At 38.7% G+C, this 18,256-nt stretch overlaps 1 protein-coding gene across 1 annotated transcript in view; it reads right to left on the reverse strand.

Annotated features, from left to right (window-relative positions):
• CSMD1 (CUB and Sushi multiple domains 1) overlaps window positions 1–18,256 on the reverse strand; it is a 3,932,590-nt gene that overhangs the window by 211,221 nt on the left and 3,703,113 nt on the right. Inside the window, exons 60-61 of the mRNA XM_086925641.1 lie at window positions 6,714–6,887; window positions 2,957–3,130 (exon numbers count right to left, since the gene is read on the reverse strand). Coding sequence (XP_086781767.1) covers window positions 2,957–3,130; window positions 6,714–6,887 — 348 coding nt within the window. The remainder of the gene's footprint in view (window positions 1–2,956; window positions 3,131–6,713; window positions 6,888–18,256) is intronic.

An 18,256-nucleotide genomic window follows, 5' to 3' on the forward strand; every position in this document is an offset into this window, starting at 1 on the left:
TCAAATTGCTTATGGTTATTTTTAGAATCCAAAATATTAGATATGTATATATACATAACCTACTCCTTATCAAACCCATATTGAGGAGCATGTTTTCAGGAATGATCACTTTACTAAGATTCTTAGTCAGTAGTACAATTCATATAATATGATTGGCAAAATGAGCCCCATAAAGTAGCCTCCTAAAGGAAATCTCCTATAAGTGAACCGCCTACATCATAAACCCTCCATCACTCAAATCAAAGTATTACAAAATGACAAAACATCTTTACACTTACCCAAGTGCATTTTTAGATATTGAGGATAAGCACACAATATTTTGCCATTAAATACATCACAAATAATGTTAAAAGAAAAAACAATAAATGAAGGACATTTTCACCTGAAGCCTCTGAATGTCAGATAAATTACAACCAATTAGACTAGGTGTTTGTAAAACATTGGGCCTGCTCTGGGGTTTCTGTGAACAATGCCTTGTCCGAGTAGAATAAAGAAAAGATTTTTCCTGCTTAAATATCTCAAGAGTATTTTGCATATCTAGACGTATGAATATTTATAACCAAGGGTTCATTTGGGAAAATTCAAAAACTTTGTTCCTCCTGATTTCGTTCCTGTATACATTTGTGCAGTTGAACATGTTTGTTGTAGGATGTTCTTTAAACATCTTTCTGTCAACTGTAGAATGAGTCACCCCACTCTAGTAGTTTGCCATTTCTCATTATTCCCTTCCTCCTCAATTTTTTCAGTATTGTGTTTTCAGCTATTAACATTTTCAATAAATCCACTATAGTCATAATCATTGGACCTTATTGGATTCCCATTTAATCAAAATGAACCTCTTTGCCAGCAGCATTGATAATACATTTACATTCATTTCTGTTTCTTCAATTTTTTGTCAGTCAACATAAACAGCATTTCTCTTGTTTCGATAGCCTCCCTGAACAGTCATTGATTGTATTGTTAGTTATTATGGCCCAATAATCAGCAACAATTAGGTGTGAGCATATGATATGTTGGATGCCCACCCATTGCTGCTATGTCTACATCAACCACATTTACCTAGATATCTTCTACTCTCTGATGGGTCAGCTATGTCCTTTACAGGAGATGTCCTTGACCATTTTGACTAGATAATTATGCTACTCCCTATTCTTCTATCATACTCTCCATCAGAAGATGAAAGCTGCAATGAGCATACATTAGAAAAAGAGACGCTACTCTCCATGGGTTCTTAAATGTCTGTTACCTCCGAAGATTGTCTATCTCCTCTTTACAACTATTAATCACTTGAGACAACACACAGACCATATTACCTATTGTATTTCTTTGATAAAAATATGTATGCAATCCCCATTTTTATGAGGTACTTTTTGCATTACTACTATGCACTTCTTTCATGAAAACTTTCTGTATATTTTAACCGTAATAAGCAGCTTGCTTTTAATTGATAATGGATATGTTTTATTTACTACCAGTTACATTAAGCATACAAAGCTCTTATTTGAAGCATGTGGATTCTGGTGATCCACATACATACCAATATTAGCACTAGTTTAACCCATTCACAAATAGAAACCAACATGAATATTCTTCTGGAAATAGGGCATGTAATGACAAAGCCTGAGGGATGGGTGCTGCTCCTTGTCAAAATATGTATTTATCCTTTTTCTTCAGTTGTTTGATTCTCTCCATATCCATTTATCTTCACTTTCCCATATCTCTTCTAAATTATTTTGTAAGGGTGTTAAGCTTTGTAATAAGTAAAAAGTACACAAATTACATCTTATTTTTCTTTAAATCAAGAACAGTTAAATAAGGATTACTCTGATCTTGACCTTTCAATATGAGTTTGGTAGTACAATGGAGATGAAGTAGGAAAAGTTTTACTAGGAAGATAATTAATTGGCATGAAGAAAAAGTAATTTGTTCCACTGAAAAAGTCAATCCTTCTAAGAAGCTGTGTGAGCATCATTGTGTGATAATAATAATATGACATAATCTTTGTCCAAGGTTCAACAGAGCTTTTTAAAACTCTGCAAAATAATGTGTCTGTTTGCTTCTTTTCTTGTTTGCTCCATAGAGCAATTTATTTTGAGAATAACGGACATTACTCTCCAACTGAAACTAAACTCTGGAATTTTGTAACAGATTGCACAATAATTCATAAAACAAATCTAAATTTTATTTCATTAACCATCTGGGTATGTCAATTACTCGTTTGAGTTAGTGCAGTTTTAGTAATTTGTAACTTATATCTGAATATGAATGTAATCTTATTGTTCAGTTGATCTCTTGAGTATTAGGCACTAATGCTGTTTATAGCGATTTTATTGTGCTCCCTGGCGGTCACGTAAGAGCAATTAACCCTGTATGGGTATGTTTTGCAAATACACACAATACGTTGTGGTGTTCACAGTAGATAACAAGCAGAGACAATTGGTGGAAGGTAAAGCGGGGCAGTGGGTTGAGGTATGGGAAAAAAGGTTTGTGAAAGAGAAATTTTGAGGGACACCATTTTTTTTATTATAATTGCTATACCTAGATAGAACCGGAAATACTCCTTTGCCTACTGTGTAACTAAATCAATATTTTTATCATACGCATCCTATGTTCAAAAGTTTAATGTTATCTGTTTGCAACATCCTTATTCTCAATGTTAACATTTTGACTAGAAAAAACGTTTTCAGAGAACATTATTAAAACATTTCAATACTTTTGCAAGATATTGCAGGCATTTTACCATTATTCATGTATCAACTTAACTTAACCTGAACGTGGAATCAAAACTTTCATCTAGTGCATTATACATTGCCTTTGAAAATAACATTGTAGTATCATTAAATGGGTGCAAACAGTACACTGGTAGGAGTACTCCAGTGTTTATTCAGTTGTTGCAGAAAAAGATTTTAAACGATTTTCCTATAATATTATATAGTTAATATTGCCTTCAACCTACCTATACAAGCAGGCTGAACCCCACTCCAAGATCCATCTGACTGACAAACTCTTTTTGATGATCCAACCAATATGTAAGGATGTTTACACTGAAACATTACTTCAGACCTAAAAATAAAGCTCCTCCCATTGATTTGTCCATGTGTGGGCGTCCCAGGATCTCCACAAAACACAGCTATTAAAAAAAGCACAGGTATAGAGGTTAGTGACAGATAACCATTGGGTAAACATATAAGGTTCGTTTGAGCAGCAAATTTGAATATACTAATAAATGGGCACTTTTAAATTTGCTGAAATTATTTCTACATTTTAAAATGTTGTTGAAATTGTTCACATGTTTTTAAATATAGCAGAGTGATCATGCCATTTGAATTTGAAATAATTATTAGAGCATTATTGTTTTCTAAGCCTTTTTAAAAAAGAAAATTGGAAGAAACAAGGCCTTGCCTTGCGGTCCATAGTTTCAGTTCCCTATTTTTGTTGCCTTTCATCCACTAACACCTTTCTGTCAAATATGCCAACAGTGATTCACCAAAGGCATGGTGGAAAGGGAAGATAATAATGTCCTAGAGAATGAACAAATAAAGGAGAGAAGAATAACACATAGAAAATGAAAAATGGATTTTAGTGTGAAGATTGTTTCGTTTACGCCATTTACTTTATCTGGCTCTTTCAGCTGTTGCTGTGTGTTCCTCATTCATTTCCAACTGCCATATCTACCTCTTCGAACTTTAGGTTAAAATAATCATCCGATACCTCCTTTTAGAAGTTGACATATCCTTTCACCAGAAGACCAATGAGTCTACGATGAATGCTAAATTGAACTCTCACTCATCCATCTTCATAATCAGACCGGCTCTGCAAGCTATGCAAAAAAGGGTGGGGTATGGATACCTAAAATAAATTGTCCTTTAATTTTATTATTTTCCCCAAAACAAGTCAGGTATGCTGGCATTACTCAAAAATTCGACTCCACTTGCAAATCGCTTGGATTTCACATCAAGGAATATAATCAGGCCATGGCATTATTGGCAATATTTTTACTTCTGAAGTGCAAATGAATTGAGCATGTACATTCTGTCCAACACTCAAAGGTAACAGTAAAAGTGCTGGAACTTTTTAGTATTGATTATGAGCTATCTTATCTCATTATCCTACCCAATAAAAGATTAACCCCACATAGAGCTTTCCTCCATGCTGCTCAGAGATGTCAGACCCACAATTTTTTTTATATCACACTAGATTTTGCTTTCTTAAATTGATGTGAAATGCATAATGAGAACTGCTGACCTCATCTTTAAAACATTTCACATTCTCACAACTCTCATTTCACTAGGATTATACATGTCTTGAGATCTACAAAAGTTGTGATTCTAAAAACGAAAGATCTCTCTGTACCACACATTTTCAAAAGGAGTGCACCATGTGCTGATTTATCAGAATATGAACTCACAGCAATTATAACTCTTGCAATTAATATCCAGAATGTGCCTTCTTGCTCTGCTTCCCAAAATATATGATCATAGAAAAACATAACTGCATAACATCCTTTCTTGGTGCTTTATATAGTTGTCTCAAGTATTTTATTGTGCTAATTTTATCACTCATCTTGTTGAGCCCCTCACTGTGCACATTTATAATTAGCTGACATTTTTCTTGATTGGATTGTTCATTTTACTCTTGTGTTTGCAAATGTTCTTTTTCATCACTATGACATTTCTTCACCCTAACATCTAATTTTAGCTACATTTGATGATATGGAATTTCAATGTTTGCATTCGTTTTAAATATAAATACAACTGCTACAAATAGACAAGAGTATAACATCCAACACTCTCTTCCTTTAATAAGAAGGACAATTGTTCATGGATTTTTTGAGGTTCAAATAAAATTCCATACAAGTCCCAATAAGTGTTTCTGTAACTAAAATTTCATTATTTAGCTTAGCTTTATATGATCTGATATTTTGTTGTGTACTTCTTTAGAGACCAAACACTGGCAAAGACATCAATCTCAGCAATGAAATATCGTTTGGAGTTGTCAATGTCAATGACGTTTAGCAAAGTGGCAAAATGTTATAGGAAATGTTATAGTGGCAAAATGTTATATGAGTAAAAGCAAAAGTAACTAAGGTGAGAAAGTAAGCACATTCAGCTGAATAATAGACAAAGGAGGGTTTGGGCGCAGCCTGTCCTCTTTTCAATCTAGTGAAATGAGTGGTGTATTTAAAGTGTTTATTTGAGACTGTTGGCAAGAGAAGTGAACAAGCAGCCCTAGCTTTCCCTTTCGGATGGCTTCTCCCCTCTCCCTATGGCTCTGATGTGTATGGGATGCAGTCCTTCACAGTCGGACAGCTGCCGGCCTGGCTCAGTGTTCGAGGCCCCGTAGCACTAGACTGCTGATTACATGGTAGTCAGGAAGCCCCTGGGGTAGGTACATAGCTGTGAAAACATAATACTTGTGGACAGACGCAGCATGCAGAGTTGCAAAATATACACATTTCCAGAAAGACAAAGCAAATTATGTCTAGTTTTCTAGATTTGTGATTTAGGAGACACATTTTAATCTGCTATTGGTTAAATCAATGCCATGACAATGTGACGAAGCACAAAGAATAACCAAATAAAGCGACACAGAAAATATTAGGGAGCAGTGGATTTTGGATGTTCTGCTTCTATAGAGACTCCAGCCTGCCAGGGACAGAGTGATCCAGGCAAGCATTCTTAGCAGATAAGCTGTGGTGAGCAATAATGGGTGGGGGGGGGGGGGGCAATCAAGGAGAAGGCAAGTAGGGATGAGGTAGGGGGTGGGAGGACAGCCCAAGCTGCAAAGCGGGAGGTGGTTGGGGGACTGGCAAGCAACACAGGGGATTTCTCTCAATTTGAAGTCAGAGCAAGAAAAGTAAAAAGGCACCAATGAAAACTGCGTCTGACATTTGATCTCAGTTGTTAAATATACAGCAAATGTATGAGGTAAGAACAAGGTTTACAGGCCTGTTTACAGAAAGGGTGCTCAGAGCAAGTGAAAACAGGGGAGCTCATGTAAAGTGCTCAAAAACAAATAAAAAAGTAGTTCCTAAAACAGTTGAAACTGTGAAAATGAGAGCAGTGAATAGATAGTAAGAATGTGTCCATCCTCTCTTGGGGGGCTAAACACAGGAAGAGGAACGTCGCATGTATGTCATGGACAAATGGAGAGAAAGAATAGGAGGGCAATGATGGAGCAAGCAATTGGGAAGTCCATGGGTGGGCTGAAGCCCACAAGTATATACACCATGTCTCTTCTAGACAGCTGTCTAGCTGAGACATAAAAATGATATGAAGCAAGATACAGTATATCTTTTTCAGATTGCTATATAGCAGCAATGAAAACTATTTTCTTGGTCATAGCTGTGAATTATCATATATAGAAAATGAAATAAAGAATAGAGGCTCTCTATAAAAGCTGTACATGACACATTTATAAAAATGTGTGTATGTTGGATTGATAGAAGCCATGGGCATATAACCCCCAAAACTGAAGCATAACTTGCAAGTACAATCATACTTGCAACTAGATTCTGCATCAAAAAATTAACAAACAGCCATTACAATTAAAATATGTTTCGCATTTTCTATTTTCTTATATACCAATGGATAATGTCATACATTTTCCAACTAGATTTTTAGTGCTCTGTTGAAATTCCAGGGCATTAAACATGTATATGCAATAATATTGATTGCTTTATGAAAGAGTAAATTACCAATAGAACAACTTACGTAGACAATGTGGGATTTCTCCTCTCCATGTACCTCTTCCTTCACATGAAATAATAGCTGGACTTGAGAGGTGGTGGCCTAACACACAGCTGTAACTCACACTGGAACCCCAGTGATAATCTGATCCTTCAACTTTTCCATTCACCACATTTGGAGGTGAACCACACACAACAGCTGTTTTAAAAAGGAACAAAAATTGACTTGTCAAGATAACATCTCGATGCAAAATATTCACGTAAGTGTTTAATAATACATGAGATTTCACAAAATAATTTTTTTTTTTGAAAAACAAATCTTTTCAATTGTAACACTAGTTTCAAAGCAAACAAAATGTTCTTTCTATCGCAAGTCTTCTGCACGTAAATTTTTAGATTTACCAAATGTTGGAGATGGCCTTTTTTGCAGGGTTATCCCCAAACTTTTTGCTTCTTCCTCCTTTTTTTACCTCTCTTGTCTTTGTTCTGTTTTAGGACTCTGGGCACTTTACCACTGCAGATCAGTGCTAAAGTGCATATGCTCTCTGTGTAAAATGTGTTATGGATTGGTATTTCCATGATTGGCATATTTGATTTACTAGTAAGTCCCTAGTAAAGTGCACTGAGAATGCCAGGGCATGTACATCAAATGCTACTCGTGGTACGTGTAGCACTGATTGTACCACCCAATGATGTAGCCCAGTAAATGTAACTCAGACCTGCACTGCAGAGTCTGCGCGCAGTTTGTAAATGACATGTCGAATTGGCAAGTGCACCCACTTGCCTGGTCCTCATCTTCCCTTTTCTTACCTATTAGTTACCCCTATGGTAGTCCCAAGGTAACCCATTTGTGCAGGGTTCTGTGTATGTTAACAATAGGACATGTACTGTTGTGTGTGACTTGTCCTGATAGTGAAATACAGTGTATTTAGTGTATTTACTTTCAGTTTGTTCATCAGCAGTCTACCTTAACAAAAGGTAATTTAAATAGCAACAGTTGCCACAAGTCTACAATGCCTCAAAATCTGTGAACATTTATGTGCAAAGAATTTTATACCAAGTCATTTCAACCACTTTTACACATGAAAACATAATTCCAAAAAAGGTACAATACATATAGATGGGTAAACATAAACCAAAAGAGGGGAGAATAATTATGTAATGGACTACAAGAGTATTCAAACACCCACATATGGCATGGGACAGTGAAAGATATTTCTTCTATAGGCAAAAGATTGTTGTGATGGAAAACAAATGAGAATATTATGGTATACTAATGTGCATTTCTAGCCATTCGCCCAAATTGTGGTCTGTCAGTAAAAGTAACTGCATGACACCACGAGTATTTATTAAAATCTAAAAAATAAAATGCGGAGTTTTACATATTTACTGCTATGGCTTTTTGAAAATCCTAAAAGGTCAGAGTTCTTCTGAAATCGTTGGAGTAAACTTGCAAAGAGTAGATTTCTTACTTTTGAAAATAAGTCTGTAAATTGCCTCTTTGTTGTGCTAGGATACTTGCCACATTAGGGAGGCGAGGATTCATCTTCCTATATGAATAGTTGGTAATTCAGTGAGAGATTTGACTTTTCTTTAAAGAGTTTTTTACTTCTTGTATGCTTTCCTATTTAATCAGATTGTATACAGCGGTATCTTAACTTCCTTACTCCATCTTAAGTCTGTTAGCTACCTCAGTGGGGTAATGAAACTTGAAGGTGGCCCCTACCAAGTTCAAGGAGGGGGCTACCCTACGCTCTGGACCCACTCAAGAGCCTATGGCCATAGGCCCACCCACCCATGCACGGTGCTGGAGGCAGCAGCCTGGAGCCCATGCCCCGCCCCCGCACTGCAGGGCCTGTAGGGGCTATTGTTACACAACTGAGCTACCTCTGTTGTACCTGTACTGCATATGTGCGAGAATCATGTGATATTCCTTCTGCAAATTCCACCTTTCAGTTACTTACTCCTTGAGGCAGGGAAGGCTAAACTTCTGCTATCCATGTTTTATCTGTATTGTACAGCGTAGCTAGGGACAACACTTTCCACTACACAAAAGGCAAAGCATTTTGCAATATCATGCTCGTTTTAATGGATAATACAAATTAAAGAGTGCACCTTTATAAATGATGGGATATATGATAGATTCAAGCAGCTTTTTAACTGGATCAGACTCCTTGGAAATACTTAAAACATAGCTGACAAGTGGGTAATGTTATGTGTAACACGACTTTGGCATTTTATCAAACAGCACATCTGATGCTGGGGTTTTGAGCACATAAAGAAAGTGTTCAAAGCGAAACTACAGGGCCCACAATGCAAATGGCTGTTAGCAGAAAAGTTATGAATGGCTTTCATAGCACCACTGGAGAGACTTATGAAATGCTAAATAAAATTAATTTCCAGGAAATCAGGGATTAAACAGCCCAGTGGATGAGAGGGAAGAGAATCTCGGTTCTAATGAGATAACATTAACACTCCTGTGGTTTTGCACCAGATTTCATCAACTAAAACACCACTGATATAGCATGATTTTCCTAGGTAATAGAGTATTCATTTAGTCATATCTATGTTTTCAAAGCAGAACAAAGGAAGACGATTAGGATCATGTATCCTTGTAATGACAACCTCAAACATATATCTTAGAAATGCTGTATAAAGCTGGTTATAACTAGCTGTAGTCACGTTTTACACACAGCTTTTTTAAAAAAAAAGTCACAGGCCTATTTTTTATATTAAAGAACAACTCAAGTAATAGACTCCATACATACAACTTCCTGTTCATTGTCAGTGTTCTGTACTACAATCTCAGGGTCAGCCCCATTATATTGTAAGTTGCAAGTCTCAGTTAAACTGCCAGCAAAGATTGAACCTTCTTCCATTGTGGAGATGCTATGCGTTTTTAATACAGGCAGTGAAGGTGGATACAACTTTAATAGTGCTCAGCCTCCTTTGTTACCCAATTTACACAACTTCTCTACAGGAGCAGAGCAAACATACATAAAGACTCCACTGTTTATCATTAGCATTATAGACATTATGGTCAGATTATTACAACATTTTAGAAACAACCAGGACGCTGTTTTTCACTGGATTCCCCTAAATGTTATTTACTACTGAAAAATGAGTGAACAATTAAAGACTAACTGAACATTTGTGAGAAAGCAGATATGTATTGTACTGTTGTCTTTTCCATACTGTATGTGAGAAAAATATTGTAGAGAGTAAAAACTGTAGCCATTTAGACCGTTCTTAAAGTATTCATATTTACATTAGAATTCTACCATTTGCACACACACACACACACACACACACACACACACACACACTTAATATTTAAACTTCACACTTTAGAAGATGATATGCTATTCCAGGACCCTGTTAAGTGTTGACATGTTAAACAGTGTTTTACGTACAAAAAACACTTAGATATTTTTCATTCTTCCATTTGTTTTGAGGCACTTTGGAAAGCTTTAAATAGCGAATTTGAAAGTGTTATTTTCGGCTGCTGTCTATGTCTGTTTATGTTGAATTTACCTTTTATAAAGAAACTGTTTTAAACTCAATTGTAATCATGTTAAAATAAATCACAGAAGCTCCTCATCCTGTCCTATGTATTGCAGTTCTATTCTATATTCAGAAGGGCACAATTCTCAGGTTTTGCACCACTTCAAATGATTGCTATTTGAATATCTGTGTAGAGTTATCAGCCATTTTTGAACTCGTTAAAGAAGTGAGCCTCTACTAAAATGAAGGTAAATGCTTGTCCCGCTCCTAGCCGATTGCTTTTAAGAGCAGACAATGAACTGCCAGAACTAGTGCAGTGGATCCTATAAGTATGTTAACATACTTTGTAAAGGGAAACTTTATATGGCATCAACGTTGGCTTCTTGCATTTTCTAATTAGGCATGCCAAAAATATAATTTCCAGCCAGATAGTAATGGACCCTGCACTCTTAAGTCCACCCAGCCTTCGAATAAATGTGATAGTTTTCTTTTACTACTCTGAAAAAGGTACAATTTGTGTACATTCATTACAGCAGCCTTTGAAAATTACGGCCCGCTTCCACTTCGTCTACAATGTCAAAGGAATTGTTGAACCTTCATTGTTCATGTGCTTCTTCAGAGTCCAGTTTCTAAAATAGGAGCCTCTTCCTATTCCTGAAACTTGGAGTCCAAGGGGTAGAAAAGTTTTTGTGTTGTACCTTTGTTTAATGTAATTATCTTTCATGCACCTAAGAAACATGTACAATATTTTCATCGTAAGCTTATGAATTAGTTCGCCGATAAACTCAAATATATTCTGTTGCCATAAATGCATCTTTTGTTATACCATGAAAATTAACATTGCATATTTTGTACATGTCTCTATACCCTTGTAAACCATAGTTAAATGTTTTCCACAAGCTATATACACAGAGCTTCCCATACGTTGTTTCTCACATGCAGTGTCAATTCCAAAAGGAAATGTCTAAGAACGTTCTGCTGTCAATATACCAGTTTTACGTGCCTTTCAGCACCCAGAAGTAAAGCATGAGACCACCCTCACAAACTATAGTCTAAAAGAAATGCCACATCTGGTAGTGGATTGCTAAGTGCTTTTGTTACTAGCAAAAACATTTTTAGTCCTTGCTTTCTGACTTTCAGAAACTTAGAAATTTACAATTCCGGGACAATTTCACCTGACGATTTTTTTCTTTTCACGTTGCAATTCAATTTTTATTGGTATTGACAGCAACCACGTAAGGTAATGTATGCATATGTTTTCTCTGGAAATGTAGCGTTTGTAGAGCTTTTCTATGTGCACTTGTTATACAAAGAAACGTAAACGTTACTCTGCTTGTGATGCTACTGCATTATTAGTGTCTCTATTTTGGCACCCCGATATATGTCACTTGGAGTATCATTGATACTTTCTGGGTCTCCTCTCCAACTGTTCCTTGCTAATTCTTCTGTGATCTGACCCAGAGGCACGTGCAACACTTTGAATGGGCAAAGGCATGCCCTTATTTGTATTCCTGTTTCATAATATTAGCCTTATACCTATACTACAGGTGGGGCAAAGGACGCTAGAGAAAAAGTGCGTGGAGGAGGTCGGAGGAGGAACACGGGGAAAGCACAGCGATATTCAGTGGGCCTCTAGTGCACTGTCAGCTCCACTGGCTGAGCTGAGCCAGGATCAGATAATACGGAGACCCAAGACCACCTCTCCTTCAGGAAACAACCCAAGACCTGGCTTTTCGAGCAGTAGCGGACCCCCCTTCCCCAAGCACCTTGAGACCCTCCGGGTGAGTAGCGCGCTATACAAATGATGTGATTGATTGATTGATTGCAACGTGGCAGTCAAGCAATGCCACTTAAGTCACAACTACCCCTCAGCATCTCGACGTCTAGGTGTGTCTTGTGAACCATGGGTCAGGGAGGCCAACCAGAGAACTGGAGCGGAGACGTAATGACGTGCTGCATGCGAGGACAAGGAACTCAGATGCAGTGTTGGCTGAGTGTCTATGTAAATGGCTCCCCCATGGCTTGCTGCCCCGGTCCTACAGATTGACATCAGTCCACCCTCCTGCACTCCCATCCTGATCCACATAGTGCAACCCCATTGGACCTTCTTCCCTGCTCCAGCGCCATTCCTGCCAAATACTTTAAATGGGACAAGCTTGAGTTCTGCTGCCTTAAAACTCTTAGCCCAGACAATTGTGGATTAGGAATGCTGTGGGACTCTCTGTCATCATCCAGGAAGAGGGGCCATTTCAACTGACAGCATGCGCTACGCTACTTAGAGTACCTACTATAACTGGCACCATTGTTAAAGATTGCAGGAATCTGTTAACATGAGCTGAAAGCCATTTTATACTTGGCAGCATCTTAGTTAGCTATGTGCTTGTCATGTGCTTTCTCCCTCTTCCAGAGCCTTGCACATGCTCAGAAAGACCTAGCCATTAGACTGCACCTGATCCTAGTATAGAACTGTCAGGCTATTCTTGCTGATGTAAGGAGAAATGTCTCTCCTCCCACTTTGTTGAGCAAGCACATTTTGTATAGCCATATTAGTTATTTTGCATGCTGGTATGTGCCAGGACCTCCCCTTGGTTTTATGCTGAGTAATGTAACCTATGCATATATAAGGCCCCTGTTGTCTGTACTCCTTAGACAGCCTCCTACAGTAGCCTGAGGGTACCTTATGACGCAGTCTCCCTCATGTGAGGTTATTAAAAAATGTTATTTTTATTTACCAGCTTCTGTGCCATTTTCTTCTTTGTTCGTTAAAAGAAGCAAGTGTTTCAGTGAACCCCCTTAGGATGTTTATATTTCTTCACCATGGGATGCTTAAGATTCATGGCCATTGAGGGACTCGCTGTCCCAGCCGGTCATTTGTCATCATCCAGGAGGAGGAGCCATTGCAGCTGACAGCAGATGCTATGTTACTTAGAGAGCCTACCATCATCCACAGCACTTGTCTCACACCCATCAGCAACCGAAAGAGGCTGGGCTACCGCTCTAACGTTGAAGGGCCAGTGAGTACTTTGTTGTCTTAGTCCATTTCCTGACATCTGGCTTGCATGTGGGCACCAGGATCACAGGGTAACTCTCGACCACAGATGGGGAAATTTAAAGATGATGCCATTGACACAGGAGAGAAGAGACCTAGAACTCCAAATACAATGTTATCCTTCTTTAATAATATTGTGGGAGTGCCTGAGAATGAAATAATTCAGGTAGAGAATAACTAATGTTAATTTCTTCCACTACTGAGTTGAACCGCAGAAGGGTAGAAAGTCTCAGCCCTGCAAGTTCTCCTTGAGATCAGCTAGTGGTAAACTTCCAAGGGGCATGTTAAAATTACCCCGGGCCTCCACACCTTATCTCTGTGTCATGAAAAACCTGCCTTTCTTTGTTAGGGCTAAGTTGAATTCCTACATTAGAACTGAATTTGCTGCCCTTATAGGTAGGTAATATATAAGGGCAATATGATTGATTGAACAAAATATTGATTATATTCTGAGAGAAAAGTGTTCGAAACTTCTCCTTGACATGTATTTGTGAAACGTGATGGCTGCCTTTCTATACAAGTCATCATCCCCTAAATTGGGCCTTCAAACTAAGCATGGGCGGAAAATCCGATTCGCTCGCGGATTTTGCCGATTTTCGGTAAATTCGCAATCCGCGAGATTCGGGAATCTCCCGCAAAATCCGCAAATCCGCGAGCAGCGGATTTTATGGCTTGCTCGCACTGTTCGCGTAAGTTCGCGGCTTCCCAGTACAACTTCGCGCCCCGCGAATAAGCGCTAAATTGCAGAAATACGATCTTAGCAAAACTGAAACTACTTACCAGGTTCAAAAGTTCAGTCTCATCATTAGTAGCCATTTCCTGTAGTGCTTCCTGAGGGGCCCCTCCAGAGTTCAGTTGCCAGTTGCAACTATTATGTGACCCTGCTCTGAACCTCAGAATAGTTACACATATGCCACAAAGGTCCTGAATTACAGCTAAGGGAGACAAGCAGGAGCCAGGCTGGAAGTTCAAATCCATTAATCAGCCCCTAATTCATTATTGTCAGTTGGGGCAGGGCAGGTGTTGTAACTAATTTTGCAACAATGAAAGCACTTAGCAAGTGCAAAAGATCACTAATCAGGAAGCACTAAGGAAGCAGGTGCCAGCTAAAAAAAAATATTCTGTGACACATTAATCAGCCCCAAATTAATTCAGGTCACTTGAGGCAGGGAATGTGTGCTTTGCTTTGCCACAATAATGTACACTGACTGGACAACCAGAGGGTGCTGTGATGAAACAGAGGGTGGCATGGGTGGGCCAGAGGGTGGCATGAGTAGTCAGAGAGTGGCAGTGGTGACAGAGAGTGGCAGTGATGAAGAAGAGTGTCCCAAACAGGCTGGACACGTAGAAACAACAAGTTCGCGAAACTTGCGACCCGACAGGTAAGTTCGCGTTTGCGAAATTGTACAAAACCCTCGCGAACTGGCAGAAACCCGCGCGAACACAAAAAAAAAAAATCCGCAAATTTGCGAGAATTCGCGGATTTTGCGGATTGCGAGTTCGCAAATCCGCAAAATTCGCGAACGCGAGATTCGCAAAATTCGCCCATGCTTACTTCAAACCATACAGGGGTGCACAATTGTAAGTGCTGTAGAATGTGTTGAGAACCAACCTTCAAGAAAGGAGCTGAGTACTCCCTCCCTCATTTCCTCAGAGCTAGGTGAATGATAAACATTATTAATTAAGATCAAGGTATTATGAGGGAAAGATAAAAGCACCTCTTACCATTGCATTACAATGCTGTGCAAAAACAGGAGCCCACAACTCAATACAACTCATAAAAGGTCCCCAGGGACCCCATTCATGACCGGCACTTTGCCAGAAGACAAAGACTCAATAGCATCTCTGACTTCTTGAATATCAAAATAAGCTCAACCACTTTTGGTGGTTCCCTAAGATCATCTGGTGGGGACTCCTCACGAGCTGCATAAACTGCTTCTACATGATTTACCCATGTTTGTGCTGGACTAGTCTGTACCATATCAGGGACTCCTAATTCAGTGGATATTGATTGATTTACCACTTTCCGGAATGCAACACTATTTCTAGAGTCACAGGCAGATACTAACTGATCCCAGTCTTCCTATAAGCTTCTTTTGGCCTCTATTAGCTATTCCATGGGGGGAAGGTACAGCATAAGTGTGAAAAGCTGCATAACCATCTAAACAAGAGACCCCCTGGCTATCCCAAGTCTCATGCAGGCAAATAATCTCAAAGGATTGAAGGAAGTTGACCTCAAGATCATCGATCAATATGGACCTCACCGCTGCTACATTCCATCTTAGTAGCCGCAACAATTTATGCACCGAACTATGAGTTGTTTTGAGATCCTCCTCATTTACAATATCAGAAATGGTTAGAAAGTCTGACAAATGAGGAAATCTACTACTAAGCTGAACAATTGAGGCTGTCTTGGTATCCACCCTCTTCAGAATGAATAGGTGTTTTGATGCCTGTTGCATTTTCACCCATCGACTGTCCTGTTGGGAGGATAAAAGTAACCCAGGGTGAGCAAAACAATCTCAGAGGGGAGGGGCCCTGGCATTGGACAAAATCTGTCCCACCCTCCGTGAATTGTTAAAATGTATCTCAATATAGTCTTCCTGTCCAGCTTTCTCTACTGCCCCAATTGACTCCATCCTCCATACCATAATAATCTCCTCGTGCCATAGACAGTTTAAAAACATCCATCTGCTTCAGAGCCAAGGTACTACTTTTTTTTTCCCTCTGAATAATGATATGAGATTTTACATTTTAATGCTTGTTTATACATCAATCAATCAAATAATCAGGTATTTTTGGAGTGCACTTCTCACCCATGAGGGTCTCAAGGCACTGGGGTAGCAGTGTTTGAGCAGCTCCTTGGTCATCCGAAGAGCCAGGTCTTGAAATCCTTTCTGAATAGATGTGCTGCCGGGCCTTGTCTGATGCTGACGGGGAGTTTGTTCCAGATTTTGGCCACAATGTAGGAGAAGGATCTGCCACCCGCTCTGGTACTTTGGTTGTGGGGGGCCGTGGCTAGGTTGGCAGAGTGGAGGTTTCTCTTGGGGGTATGGAGGGAGATTCTTGTGTTGAGGTATTGGGGACGGGTGTTGTGGAGGGCATTTAATGTATTTTATGTCTTCTGTACTTTTTTTTACTATTCACTGTCTTCAAATCGAATACAGTATTTTTCTGATTCACTCCTGTAAAAAGGAATTTATTAGTACCCGTAATTGTATAATTGGTTGCCTTCCTATACTGCGTGAAAATTTCTTGAATGTCTCTGAAAACGTCTGACCCTGTATTAAGTTTCTGATATAGAGATTAAACAAAAGATGGCACTTTTTGATGTGTTTTAAATTTTGGGTATTCGTTCACAGTTGTGTTGAATGTATGGTTCATAAAATCCATGATTACAGGAAAGAAAATAGCCCAATGCACATCGGTTGGAACTAGCTTCAATGTAAAACTTCTCCAACTAAATAACAGACTGAGTCGATACATTCGAAGCTGCTAGGGAAACAGTTCCTGACGTACATTCTATGAGTCAAATAACAAGATCGCTCACATGGGTCTTCATTGCATTTGTAACATCATGTACATGTTTGTCTTTTTCTTCTTCCACCCTTCTCTTCCACTTTGAAACTCTTGAATGGTATGAAAAATGTGTTAGTAGCACTGATTAGTTAATATTGTATCTATGTAAATGACTGAAAGGAAATAATAAGTACCAAACGTATTTCGGAATTTTTTTCTAACAAAATCATGCTTGGACTGTTGTCCAAAGCTGAAGACAGTACTTGGAACGAAGAACTAATCTGATAGATGAAAGATCACTATATAAATTGAAAGAAGGACATTACAATATAAAGGTTCTCCCTATTGCGATCAGACAAGAGTGAAATAAATATTCTTTCAAAATATATTATTTCCTTTCAGAAGAGATGTTTAGCTCCACAAGCAATTGCTTTTTTCAAAAATAGCCAGCTGAAATCTAGCCATCAGGACTGCAATAAATCATTACTCAAATGTGATAAGCTATGCATATTGCTGGGGGATATTCTTGGCAGTGTTTTCGGAGTTCAGTTAAAAATGAATTATCTGGCTGGAGATTACTTAATTTAAAAAACAATCAAAAGGGATATTCTTTACAGGTTCCAGCTACATAGACCTTCACTCATTATGTCACAGCTGTGGTCAAAAGACTTTTTTTCTGGCCTTAGGACTCTGTTCACTTTACCACTGCTAACCAGTGCTTACATGCTTGGGCTCTCCCCTTAAAACATGGTAAGATTGGCTTATACCAAATTGTCATATTTAATTTACCTGTAAGTCTGTAGTAAAGTGGCCACGGCCTGTAAATGAAATGCTATTAGTGGATCTGTCATTGAAGCATGTGTGTACAGTTTTAAGCAAGTGTAAATTCCACTTTCTCAACTAACTTCATTACAGTTTTAAGCTGCCTTGTCGACCTGGCAAAATAAGCATTTTGCAAGGCCCAAACCTTCCTTTTTATTAAACATAAGTCAACCCTAGGATAGGCTCTGGACAGCCCAAAGGGCAGAGTGCAATGTATTTTTAAAGTTGGACATATACATTTTAGTTTGACAAGTGCTGGTAGTGAGACATTCTTAAATTTGCTGTTCCCAATTGCAAGGCCTACCTCCCCAATAGGATAATATTGGGATTACCTTACTATATTTAATACGCTGTAACTTCAAAATGGAAACAAGTATCAAGTTCATGTAAGTCGTATTTTAAATAGCAATTTTGAAAATGCCACTTTTAGAAAGTTGGCATTTTCCTGCCTTAGCCATTTAGTGCCAGCAGCCTGTCTCTGTATCACATCACTGGGTGTAGTTGGTAGGTGGGCTTTCTTTATTTCTCCTAGACAGCTACACACAATGGGGAGCTTAGGTGTGACTGGGTGGGTCATCACTGGCAGCATGGAAGGGAGGAGCTGAGACCAGCCACATCAACACTTGAATAAGCTGTGTTCTGTTGCCACACAAAGGGCTCAAGCCCCCTGTAGT

Source organism: Lissotriton vulgaris, chromosome 6 (assembly GCF_964263255.1).
Source record: "Lissotriton vulgaris chromosome 6, aLisVul1.2, whole genome shotgun sequence".
NCBI lineage: Eukaryota > Metazoa > Chordata > Amphibia > Caudata > Salamandridae > Lissotriton > Lissotriton vulgaris.